The sequence below is a fragment of the Catharus ustulatus genome, chromosome 9, assembly GCF_009819885.2.
Source record: "Catharus ustulatus isolate bCatUst1 chromosome 9, bCatUst1.pri.v2, whole genome shotgun sequence".
In the NCBI taxonomy this organism is placed as follows: Eukaryota; Metazoa; Chordata; class Aves; order Passeriformes; family Turdidae; genus Catharus; species Catharus ustulatus.
Genome location: NC_046229.1, coordinates 3081049 through 3093996, shown reverse-complemented (window position 1 = coordinate 3093996; position 12948 = coordinate 3081049). Strand labels below are relative to the sequence as shown.

At 46.7% G+C, this 12948-nt stretch overlaps 1 protein-coding gene across 23 annotated transcripts in view; it reads right to left on the bottom strand.

Moving 5' to 3' along the window:
• DOCK7 (dedicator of cytokinesis 7) overlaps positions 1-12948 on the bottom strand; it is a 93803-nt gene that overhangs the window by 5936 nt on the left and 74919 nt on the right. For 11 of the 23 annotated variants that reach the window (XR_006163025.1, XR_006163027.1, XR_006163026.1 and 8 more), the window contains 11 exons: positions 12539-12691; positions 11912-12070; positions 11552-11652; positions 10478-10670; positions 9901-10044; positions 9056-9187; positions 8460-8474; positions 3365-3499; positions 2436-2525; positions 1448-1684; positions 502-645 (listed from right to left, as the gene is read on the bottom strand). Coding sequence is in view for 19 of the 23 variants with exons in the window: in XM_033067643.1 (XP_032923534.1) it covers positions 502-645; positions 1448-1684; positions 2436-2525; positions 3365-3499; positions 8460-8474; positions 9056-9187; positions 9901-10044; positions 10478-10670; positions 11552-11652; positions 11912-12070; positions 12539-12691 (1503 nt within the window). In the remaining 4 variants the exon portion in view is untranslated. Of the gene's footprint in view, positions 1-501; positions 646-1447; positions 1685-2435; positions 2526-3364; positions 3500-4315; positions 6977-8459; positions 8475-9055; positions 9188-9900; positions 10045-10477; positions 10671-11551; positions 11653-11911; positions 12071-12538; positions 12692-12948 lie in introns of those variants that run through there. The other 12 variants (XM_033067644.1, XM_033067648.1, XM_033067650.1 and 9 more) reach the window with 3 other exon arrangements.

The window sequence follows — 12948 nt, the reverse complement described above, 5'->3', positions numbered from 1 at the left end:
TCCTGACAAAGTTTGCTCAACTCACAACTGAGGCAAAGTTTAAACAATGCAGATGGAAGCCAGGGAGTGTTTGCCAGCTCTGCAAACTCAACCCAGCACTCAGAACTCCAGCAGATTTTTTTTTTCCAGCTTGTGCACTGTGCTTTACTCAGGCTCCTTCAGTTTTTCCTCAGTTTTTCTCCACTGCTTTGCATTTTGGTAAAAATCCACAGCAGGACACAATCCTGCAGAGCCTGGCTAACAAAGGGAAACTTTTAGGGAAGAGGAGCAGGCAGAGACAACTGCACACACCAGCAAGGAGTAACTGAGGAAGGGATGCTTCTTTCCAGCCTCCTTCCACATTTTCAAGACTTAGTCAAACAGCAAAATCACTGGGAACAGCTGGCCTAGACCTACCAGTGACCTTAAACACATCCCACAGACTGAACAGGGAAAAAACTCCAAGGGAACTGAGAAACAAGGCCCAAGGCTGTGCACTCCAGCTGGGGCAGTGATCCTCACCTGATTCACTGTGGTACCTACTGATCCCTGCAGCACCATCTGCAGCATCTTGGGGTCTGCAGGGTCTTGGTGGGTGGCAAAAGCCAGTTCCTGTGTTTTCTTCTGCATGTCCTCGATGGCAACTTCGATGGGGGTCAGAATGATCTAAGCAAGAAGCCAGAAGAGGATTTTTGTTATGGCAGAGCTTGGCAAGGAGGAACACCCAGGTCACAATCACACCAACAGGACTGACAGGACTCCAGAAATGCATTGTCTTGGTTCAGTGACATCAAGAGAAGGTTTGGTTTTTGGATGTGTTTCTGGGCACTGCAGAGCTGTGTGAGTGGCACTCATGTCCCTCTGCAGCACTGCCAGTCCCTGAGCACTGCTCAGTGTCCCAGTGACCACATCTGATCCTGCCCACCTTGGAAAATTAACAAACCTATCACAGAATTATGGAGTGGTTGGGTGGGAAGGGACCTTAAAGCTCATCCCATTCCACCCCCACCACAGGCAGGGCACCTTCCCCAGACCAGGCTGCTCCAACACCAGTGCAGCCCAGCCTGCAGAACTCTCCAAGGCCCCCTGCCTGTCCCAGCTCTGGAGGTGGTGGGGCAGATCCGTCCCTCAATCTTAGTCTGGGTTGAATGGGAACAGGGAAAAGTCCCCAGGACCTCCTAAGCCTTTTTTCCCTACAGGCTGGATATTAAAAAAAAAGTTTTTCACAGAAAGAGTGATTAAGTACTGGAATGGTCTGCCCAGGGAGGTGGTGGAGTCACCATCCCTGGATGTGTTTAAAAACAGACTGGATGTGGCACTGGGTGCCATGGTCTAGTTGAGATGTTAGGGCATGGGTTGGACTTAATGATTTTGGAGGTCCCTTCCAAATCAGTGATTCTGTGAATTCTGTAATTCTGTAAGCCTTCTGCCCCTCCAGGCACCATTTCCCACCCAGCTCCAGCCTCACCTCCTCCTTGTGGATGACATTGATCCTGGTTTTGATGTAGGGGAAGGCGTGGGAGGTGGTGAGGATGGTCTTGCGCTTGAACTGCTCGTGCAGGTCGCCGTGGGCGCGGCCGTCCAGCGTGAAGGGCGTGCAGTACATGAAGCGCCGCAGGTTGTAGTTCTTGTCAAAGTAGGTGATCCTGTCCTTCATCTCATATGTGTCAAAGTAGGGCTCCACATAGGTGATCTGGATGTAGGCCTGCAGGGAATGTGCTCCTCAGCTGCACTGTCCCAGCTGGATCACCACTGCACCAGCCAGGGCTGGGTTTTGCCTTCAAAATTCCCACACCGAGGTGCTGCCACCAGTTTGTGGAGTGGGTAAAGCTCACAGCTCACTGTCCTTCCCTCCTCGTGCCTTTCACTTCATGGAATCATGGAATGGTTTGTGTGGAAGGGACCTTAAAGCCCATCCAGCCCACCCCTACCACACTTTCCCCTAAACCAGGCTGCTCCAGCTTGGCCTTGGACACTTCCAGGGATTCAGGGGCAGCCACAGCTGCTCTGGGCACCCTGTATCCAATCCCTATATCCCCAATATCCCATCTAAACCCTTCCCTGCAGGTCCTCCCCTGCCCTGACCCACAGTCCTGTTTCCCAGGCCTGCTCCTGCTCTTTCTGCTACACTTGAAGGAGGTGGCACAAAGGTGACAAAATGCTGCAGCTGCACAACAGCCAGGGAATGAATGGCACAGCCCCTCCTTCCTTTCTCCAGCAGAGCAAGGTCAGCACAGCCTCTGTCCTTTCACCTCCTCCCTTCACACCCACCACTACCAGGGCAGGGAAAGGAATGGCCAATTCTGCATCCCTTGCTGGAATTATTTTCCCAAATTCTCCTCCCAAGCAGCCACAAGATGCTCAGTATGTGGATTTTGCTGTGGTGAAACTCAGGGGAGAATTTATCCAGCTGCATTTTCACCCATTCAGGATCTGTTCTACACTTGTGTCCTTACCTTGTTGGGATCAAGTTTACATTTGTCCACAGGGTTTGAGTCCTTGATCACCTCCAGCACATCTTCCCCAAAGCGTTCTCCATAAAACCCCTACAACCAAGGAGAAAGGAACTGAAAGCAAACATCAAATGCAGCCCTGGTGGGGGCTGGGGGCAAAGGCACATTCAGGGAAAGTGAAGCTCCACATGCCTTTGGCAGAATGTGATCTGCTGAACCCAGGAGAATTCCAACAGTCACATTCCAGGGGCAATGGGAAAAACAAGCCCTGGAAAGCAGGAGAGCCTTCCAACAGTGCCTGGTTCTGAACAGGGCATTTGGGTTTGTTTTGTTTGTCAGTGGCTGTGTGCAACTAAAATGGGTCAGTTTGGGATCCACTGGTGTTGGAAATGAGAGAATGCTTAAATTTTAGTTAATGGTTTCAATTAACATTTCAATTAACTGTTTTAATCACAACCTATATATATATTAATTAGAAATACTGTGTTATTCTTAAATTACTCTTAGCCAGCATTTAGCAACGTTGTCATAACCTACTTTTGTGGGAGCACAGCCTGGGAAAATTAATGAAGCTTTAAGTTTTGATAAACCAACTCTGCTGTGCTTCAATGAACAAAGCCTGGGAGAGAGAGAGGGACTGTTGAGGTTGGACATCTGGAGTGCAGAATTTATGGACCACAAGGACATTTTGGAGAAACCAGAAGATAGAGAAGAGGCTAAGAAAGACTCAGTCTATGCCTGGGAAAGACCCTACTGGAGGAAAGAGATAATGGGAACACCACAAATTTTTAGGGAGAGCCTCTCCCTGAGCAGGGAATTCCTCTCCTCCTGCAGAGGCAGCACCAACAGGAGGGCAGGGGACACCCAAACTGCTTTCCTAAGTGTGAAACAACTGATGGGAATCCCTTAAACTTCCAGTCAAAGCCTCTCACCTCCAGCCGATGGGAGATCTCAGCCAGCTTGGTTATGGCAGGCTCCTTGTACACAAACTCCTGCTCATCCAGGTCTCCAAACTTAGTTCCATAAAAACCAACTCGGAAGTAGGTGCCAAACATCCTCTTTCCATCCTAGGGATGGAGAAACAAGAGGTTATTTCAGGGTGGAGAGACACACACCCCCAAGCACATCTGCAGGCAGGCTCCTGAATTTATGCAAAATGAAATTTTAAAAAAAGGGAAAAAAATTAGAAAGAAAGAAAGGAAAGAAAAAAAAAACACCACACCTGGAACTCAGCATGGATGCATTTAGCAGCAAACACCACAATGGAATTATAAACTAACATGGAAATTCTATGGATCAGTTATGACCATTAGCCCAACCCTGCAATGACTTCTCCAGCCCAGGAGGAGCCTGGAGGTGACACCACGGAATTTTGGAATGGTTTGGGTTGGGAGGGACCTTAAAGCCCACCCAGTGCCACCCCTGCCATGGCAGGGACACTTCCCACTGCCCCAGGTTGCTCCAAGCCCCATCCAAACTGGCCTTGGACACTTCCAGCTTCTCTGGGAACTTGAGACTCACCCCCCTCACAGGGAAGAATTCCTTCCCAACATCCCATCTAATCTATTCTCTTTCAGTTGAAGAAGCATCAGATGTCCCTGAGAGGCAAATCCCTTTGTTGGGATCATTATTTGAGGCTCTCCAAAGCCTGTGCAGACCCTGCAGGGGTCTCTGGAATCACCCAGCATTGATTCCCCCCAAATTCACCCTCCAGGAATTGCAGGGTTGGGCCCCAGTCCATGTCCAGTTCACTCACACACACACACAAGTGCTTCTGAACCAGCATTCCAGCTGGGAGGTGTTACACTCTCTAGGAACTGTCTAGGAGAGAGGGCCAAAGTCACTCCTGGTGAAAGCAGATGCAATCCTGTGCCATGTACCTGCTTCCAGGGGAGCCAGTGGTGAATTTGGCCCCGAAACGCAACAAAAGGAGAGAAACAAGAAAGATTTTTTGCTGGAAAGGCAACGGAGAAAATCTGATTAAGAGAAAGAGAGAGAGAGGAAAAATGCTTTAAAAATTAAACACACCTTGCTTTTGTTAAAGAACTCACGCTGCATGCACAAACCAAGGATGCCTTTCAGCAAGAAACTCCAAAATGTTCACCTTTACTCTCATGACAAAGTGTGATGCACTTTAGGACACTCAGTGTCCCTGAGCTGGGTTAGATTTTGGCTTCAAACAGCCCTTACAGGTGTCCTGGCTGCCAGGTTTTATTTGAGTATTTTACTATGGCAAAACTGATCTTGTGGTGCTGGTGAACACAATCTATGGAAGGTAAAGAGGATAAATAAGCCAAACCAAAATTAAAAAACCTTCAGGCAAACTCCAGACTGCAAAAACCACTGGCATGGCCACTGCCTTCTCCTGGCTGGAGGAAACTCTGGAGCATCCCCCTGGAAGTGCCTGAGGGCCAAAAATTTCCACTTCAGAGCTGAGCTCTGTCCTCCTGAAGGCACTGGGGTGAGGAGCAGTCCTCATCCCAAAAAAGCAACACCAGGCTGTGCCCAGGCTCCCTGGAGCTGCTCTGGAGCCTCTGGGAATCCCCCTGCAGAGAGGGGCACTTCTCCAGCCCCACTGCCAGGGCTCCCATCACACCTCAGCATCCCAGGGAGGGAACTCCAGTGCAGAGCTGTTGCTGTTTTACTGGGTGTTGCCATTTCCCTGGATTCCCTGTCTTTGTCCAGTGCCATCCCTCTGGATCCATGCAGGATTGAGCTACTGGACCCTTTTTTCCTCATCAATATGTTTTGGATAACATTACCCACACTAAAATCCCTCAGCATTTCCAGCTTCCATCTCACTGTCACAGAAGGCTCTGACTCCAGGGCTCCTTTCTCAAAATCCTTCCCAAGGCAGTGCCTGATGGAAGGTGGGGTTGGAACCTGATGTCTTTAAGGTGCTTTCCAACCCAGAGCATTCCCTGACTCTGTGTTTGCCACATGGATCAGCTCCCCAGAGCCAGCACAAGGCTTGGCCAAGCTCCATGGGGGAGCCTGGGGGACCCTGCCCCAACCCTGGCACAGGGGCTTGAGGATACACTGATTTCTAATTAATGAGCTTTCTCCTTCCTTCCTAGCCAGGGGTTCCCAGGGTGCGAAGCATTTGCAGAACTAGATCCCTACAAGTGAAGTTTTTGCCATGGACACCTGCCCAGCTCCTTGTTACAGGCAGGGTAAAAATAATAAGGGAAAAAGAGAAGGAGTTGTGCTGCCATTTACCAAATGTATCAAATAAGAGTTCTGGGGCACTGGGGAGTGGCAGAGCTCCAGGGAAGCCTGGGGAGATTCCCTGTCCCTGTGTCAGTTCCCAGCTCATCCCCATGCTGCTCTGGCTTTCCCTGGTCAATCCAGATGTTGAATCCCAGCAGTGGGGAGCACTGCCAGCCCCTGATGTGACTCATGCTGGGAATCTGTGCCTGGGAGCAAATCCCTTTGGGGGAAACACTTCCAGAGCACTCCAGGCCTCCCAGGAATATTCAGGAGCTGCCACTTCCCTGGGATCAGCTCTGGAATTATGGGCAGGGGATGGCTCTGTACTGGGATCCCTGAAACTCAGCCAACACCAAACCACTTCCCAGCCACAGCAGGGAAAACTGAACAAACAACTGAATGTTCTGTGGTCTTGTTTCTGGCAAGAGCTAAAAATGCAGATATGAGGGAGGAATTATTAAAAGCATCATCTCTCCTATTATTTTATCAGAAAATAATAGGATTTGGGGAGGAGAAGAGAATGAAGGTGAACACTGAATAGCCATCACACAACTGGCAGAGCAGGTAACAGCCACCATGACTTATGAAGGTTCATGATTTGTTATTATGCATGGTAAATACCTTTCCAAATCGCTGGGAATAAAGTTTTGGGGTTATCTCTTGCACGCACACAAAAAGCTTTGCCAACAAGACTTGGGGGGGAAAAGATAAATCAGATGCAAGAGGGATCATCTGCTTCCTTCACCAGGACAGCAGCAGCTGCCTGAAGGGTGCAGGAACAAAAGCAACTCATTCAAAATGCAGAATCCAACCCAACTTTACCAAACTCAGCACTGTTATTTTCCTGCTCAATTTTAACCCAAGGTCCTTTGCAGTGTTGCCAACTACTCCAAGTCTTCCAATATTGATTTTTTTTGGGAAAGAATCAGCTCCTGGAGCCCTGTTATCCACTGGCAACTTCCCCCTGCACAACCTAAAAAGAATTTTTAAATTCTTGTGGGGCAGCATGAGGAGATTTTTTTCTTAACTTTCCTAACTGGAAAGCAAACCAAATAGAATGAATTCAACATTTATTCCATGAATAAATACACAAAGCCCATCAGCTGGTGTGTTTAAGGAGAGCTCTGGTGCCAGACTCAGGACACTGCAATGTTTGTAGTTGGCAACACCACATCCCTTGTGCCATGAGGGGGGTGCTGCTGTTGGCATAGCTCTTTGCTAAAATGAAATTGGGGGTTCCACAGTGTCAAACAAAACAAAAAAAAAAAAAATCAAAAAGGGGAGGTGGGGGAAAAAAGGGTTGAGAAAGGGGAAAAAAATTCCACAAGTAGGAACTTACCACAACAGACAATAGTAAGAGTGGGGAGGAGGGTCAGCAACCAGGGCGATAGAGGAGAAAACAGAAAGTATTTAATTAGGGAAATTCCATAAAACAAACAAGCAGCAAATTGGCAGCAAATAAATTTCAAAATTAAAAAAAAAAGGGGGGGAGGGGCGAGCATCCATTAAAATATTTTAAATAAGGAGGTGGGGGGGGAAAAAAGGGCAAAACATGCAACAAACCTGAAAAGCTACAAAGCACAAAGGTCAGAAAAAGTGTGGCAATGAAGGAGCACGATGACAGAGAGCTGAACCCACGGTGTCTTTTACCATGCAGTAAAACATGACCAAGTGGTGTTAGAGTCATAACCAATGGCAGGAGTCTCTCCAGGGGTCGATTTAGGGGCAGAATAATAAAACAGATGCTCACAGGCCTTGTTGGCTTGAACACATTGACACAATTTCCACACCTAGCATGGGTTCTCTGCTGGGCTGTGTCTGCCTGGACCTTCCGTGGGGACAAGGGGACGACTTCCAGGGCCAGCCCTGAAGTGTCAGGGTTTATTTTAAGCTGCTCAATTTCTTTTTTTTGCTAGGCTGGAATTGAAACTGCCATTCAGACATCACCAGCCCAAATAATGTCCCACAACACCAAAGGTTTTTTTTTGTCTTGGCCTCAGATCAGTAAATGTGTGGTGGAAACCTGGAGGGAAGTGGCCCAAAATGAGCTGCCTGATCTATAGAAAAGCAAAAATAAAATGGAAAGATGAAGCCTAAACAATTAACATCATATTCACAGAGCTTTTTAGTGCTTTCTGAGACTTCTCCATGCTCATGCACCCACTGTGCCAACTGGACTAGGGCTGGAATCAAAGTGGCCCTGCAGATTAATCAAATTGCTTTGTCCATTTTTAACCCAAAAGCGTTGTTCTCGTGGTGTGTGTTGCAGAACTGTGAGCAGACAGCCTCCTCAAAAACCCAGGCAGCAAAACTGGCCCCAGTTAACACAACTGAGCCCTTCCACTGCCAGATAAAGGCCTACATAAATTGACTGAGAACAGAAGGAAGCAGTCTCTCCCCTGAGATCAAGGTGCACCTGCAGCAGACCAGGTTTGTGTTTGGTACCTCTGAGCATTGGTGCTTAAATCGACCCCTGTGGGTGGGGTGAAAACATGGTATGGAGGGATGATTTTCTGTGTCAATGCTGATGGAAAGAAATATAAACAAATTACAAAAACAAACTAGTGATGATACAGTGGCTCATTCACCAAAGAACCTCATTAGTGGAACACGTCAGCATCCATGCACTACCTACAGCTGCTTATGAAGAAATTCCTACTACAACCATGGTTTATTGGGATTTCTTTGGTTAATGAATTGTTTTAAACAGCAGACAGCAACAGAAACACCCACAGCTAGCACATGTGGGCAAGCGTTGGCGTGAGTCATCTGGAAACTCAATTAGTGTTCTTTGCTAACTAAGATGGAGTTACCTACCTCCCAGCCAGTACTCTGTGTGATAAAAAGTAAAAAGGGCATGTCACAGACACCAAAAAAAAAAGAGTTTCAAAGGCCAAAACATGACCAGCAATAACCCTGCAATGGTTTCAATGGTTCTAAGCCATCATGCATCCACAGAGCCTCCTCTGGCCCAGCACAGCCAGGCTCTCACCAGCCCTTAAGCTGGTGGCTTTTGCATCATCCAAGTTTGGAAAGGTTCCTTCAGCTCTTTAACCACCACATGAACAAACAAATAACCCCCCCAGCATTTCTGGATGTTACCTATCAAGCTAAAGGCAAGGTACAGTGGGTTTCCCCAGCATGCAAAACACAGTTTAAAAGAACATCTGAAAGGATAAACTGGAGTTTTTAACTCTTGGGTAGTTGTGAAGTTACAACAAATCTTGGTATGTGATGTTCTCTCGTGTTAAATTCCAGAGTTAAAAAAACCTGTTAATGATCCTTGTATTTACTGTGGATCATCACTTGAAAATTCTCCTGGAATCTAAGAATAATGGTTTTTCATTTTCCTCGCACTGAGCATTTGAAGTTTCTTCACAATTCACCCTGCAGCTGAAAATTCAAACCATTACCTGGTGAACAATCTTGCTGAATGCTTCCTGCAGTTTACCATGAATAGCAGACAACTTCTTGGCATCTCTGTTGGCTTCATGAATAGGAATAAGGACTTTGTAAACCTCATTGACTGCTTCATACATGCCAGCCTACAAAAATAAGGCCCATCAGATTGCTCCATCAATTCAACAGCCACAATTACACACGCAGCATTTAAATGATAAAACTGCAAAGTGAAAAGGTTGCTGAGACACCACTGTGGGATAATCATATCTTTTCTTAAAATGTACCCAGGGATAAGTGGAATAAAATCCTCAGTTACCCCTGAAATGAAGAGCCTGGTGCATTACACCTTGCTGTCATAACTTAACCAATCCTGGGATATTCTGGATGGATACAGGCACAAGAGCAAAACAGGATTCTAACCAAATCCATGGGAATTAAATACGGAAAAGCTTAAGTGCACATTTCAGCTTTTCCTGTTCAGCCCATGTGACTTCAGCACCCACTCCTGGCACACCAGGAGAGATGGATTTTGGAAGATCCTCAGGATCTCTCTCCTGAGTGGGTCCAGCCCATCATGGGTAATCCCTGCATAGAATGGCTCAGCAGGAATTCCAGGTTTTCACCCTGGATTTATTGCCTGTGCTTAAGCCCATTGAATGACACTTATGTTGTGTAGTGGCAATTAATTCACTTGTTTTCTTGGTTTGCTCCAGGCTGTCTTAAACAATTAAAACTCCAGTTGCTCTGTGCAAATTGAGTATTTACAATAAAATCATACACTCAAACATTCTCCTTCCTACTGCCCAGCAGTGTGAGGTTGCTGGAGAAGGGAGGTAAAGAAATGAAAGTCTTCTACCATGGAGAAAGATGCTGCAGCCTGTTCCAGCAATCCCACCAGACCAGCTTCTGTGAAATACTTCCCAGAACAGATTCCTTCTTCATCTGGGGACACAACATCATCAGAAACTGCTGATTCTTCCAAAACATTGGAAGATATGTTCTGGGGAGATGTAAGAGATAAAAATACATTTACTCAATTTAATCAACACTCACCACTTTCAATACTTTGAAAGGCAGCTGATTTGCAGTCAAATCTTGGAATTTCTATAGAGGTGGCATTCTATTTTTGTAGAGTATATACATAAAATATAGTTTTCTATTTTAGTGGAGTATATATGCAAAATCTAGTATTCTATTTTTGTAGAGTATATATGTAAAACATTTCCATTTTTGTAGTGTATATATAAAACACACCTATTTTTGTAGAGCATGTGTATAAAATACACATCCCCATTCTCACAGAGCAGCATTTCATTCATGCCACAAACAGTGAGCACACTTTGAGGATGCAGGCACAGAACTCCCAGCACATGGAAACACTTTGTACCTCAGCAGCACAGCCCAAAAAACCCCTCAGGGAGGACAATGCCCACCTGGAACGTGACACAGCCCACAGGGAGGTATTTCCTGTCCTCCAGCATGCTCAGGTACTCAGCCACCAGGGCTGCAGAGTGCACCAGGCACTGGGCAGACTCTGCATGGTTGCTCCTCTCAGAATGTTTCCCTGCCATGTTCTGCAGCCACGTCAGCCGCAGGTCGGGGGAATTCTGGTAGCCCTTGGCAATCCTAAAGGGAGAGAAAACCTCTGAGATTCCATGGCCTTTCCTTCTGAACCAGCACAGCCCTCCAGCATGGTTTTTTCATGCTGTATTTAGTCACTTCTGCTCAAACACCAACCCCACTCAGTGCTGTCTGGAAATTCCTGAGACAAGAAGCTGTGGAGATGGGAAATCACCCTGAATTACAGATTTTTGAGCCAGTCAGTGATGGGTGAGCAGTGGGTGATGCTGAAGCTCTTGACCAAAGCCTGTATTTTGTAATGGGTTTGTTGTATTATTACAACAAACATTATTATGATTATGATTATGATTATGATTATGATTATTATTATTATTATTATTATTACTACATGGCTACCCACAGTGTTTCACCTGAGACTGGTGGCAATCCAAAGGTGTGGGACAAGCAGAGCACACCTGCCTGGCTCCCTACAACAAAACCTCTGCTGACCACTGTGAAGCCTACAGGGCCATTTGTGCAGACAGCACCATGAGATTTGGCACTTGGGAGCTTACCTTGGCTCTGGAATATCTTTTACATATGGACACCATTGTATGTACCACCAAAAAGCCTTTGGGGTAAGCAGGTGCTGGAAGACCCCCAAGTTTTCCCTGAAGCAAGCAGAGTTCTCTGCTCAGGTGGAAGATGAGATTTCCAGGGATGGCTGGAGAGTGAAAACTACTTTTATCCAAGATAAGCTGCCTAAATGCCAAATAAAACCTCTCAGCACCACATTCAAACACAACAGACAGGCACATATTGGTCTGTGAGCAGTGAGACCCAAAACTGCTCCAATATCAGGTCCTGTAAGTGCCCAAATCTGCAGCATCTGAGCCCAAATCCATGTGGAGCACTGACATCTCCTGTTCCTACAGAGCCAACTCTACCTGTACATCAGGTCAATCAGCATTTCTGGATCTTCCTGGTGCTCCTTCATTTTAACTGTGTCTGACAGGATCATATGGAGGTTGAACACTAAATCCTGGACCTGTGAAAAATAAGCTGTTGTAAAGAACTGGCAATGGGAATTGAGCTGCACATTGTTATGTGAGGAACATGGTCACTCTGAATGTTTGTGAGTTTGCATCTTGTCAGGACTAATCAAAGATCTGAGTTTTATGTGATTAGATTATTAAAAAACCAAAACACAAACCCTTTTCAGGGAATGCATGCAGATTCCAATTCTAGATGGAGGTTTAGGCACAGCCTGTTGATGAATTACTTGTCCTGTGGTTTATGTCTTTTACCTGGTCAGGAAATGTTGTCTCCCTAAGCTCCAGATCTTCTTCAGCGTATGTCAGAATAGTCTTGAGGGAACGCCGCAGAAATTCTTCATTGAAGTTCTGGGATGTCCCCACCAGGGATGAGAGGGACATGGTCACCTGCATCTTCACTCTGGCAAAGTTCTGCAACAGAGATGTTGTTATGGGATTTCAGCAGCCTGGGGACAGTGCAAAAGCAGTGCTTTGGTCGTGGCACCCTCCTCCTAACCTGACAGAGAAAAGGAAACTGAAGTTTTGCAAGAAAAGCTGTCCTGCTGAACAAATCACTGCTGATTAGAATAAATCACTGGTGCTGCCAAACTTCATAATCTGATGATTATTTAGTTCCAGATAAAGGCTCTCCTGCAAAAATATTAGTGTTGTCTTTTCCACATGGTCTCCTCTCACACACCGTGAACAGGATGATGCTCAATGAAACACCCTTGATCCCAGCAGTCTTTGGTTAGGTCAAGCCTGAAAACTGGAATCCTGTTATCTTCAATCCCCTCACAGTCCCTGGGCCCAGAACCAGGTCTGTGGGGGGCTGTACCCAAAGCCAGCAGCCCCCAGCCCCACTATCAGCAGTGCCAAGGGAAGGGCAGCAGGACTCACGTTGCCAATCTCGAAGTTCTGCCTCATGAGGAGGTACAGGGAGGCACTGGCGTGGGACCTGATGGTGCCAATGCTGCTGCTGCAGTGCCTCAGGAGCCTCAGGCACAGGTCTGCACATTGCTCTGTCTCCTCCTCAAACAGCAGCTCAGGGAACTGGAAGAGAGCAGGGGAGGAAATCAGTGCTTGGACAGGCGGGAAGGAGCACTTGGATGAACAGGCAGCAGTGAATGAGAGGGAACCCAATCCCTCTGTTCTGAGGGGAATGATGCTCATTTGAATCACTTTAAGCAAAGCAAAGCTGGCAGCACTGGAAGGCAATTCATTTTACCTTCCCCTCCAACTTGCTCCTACATCTACACCCTCACACTGATTTACATCACTCCCAAAAACTCAGGTTGAAAACTTCAAGC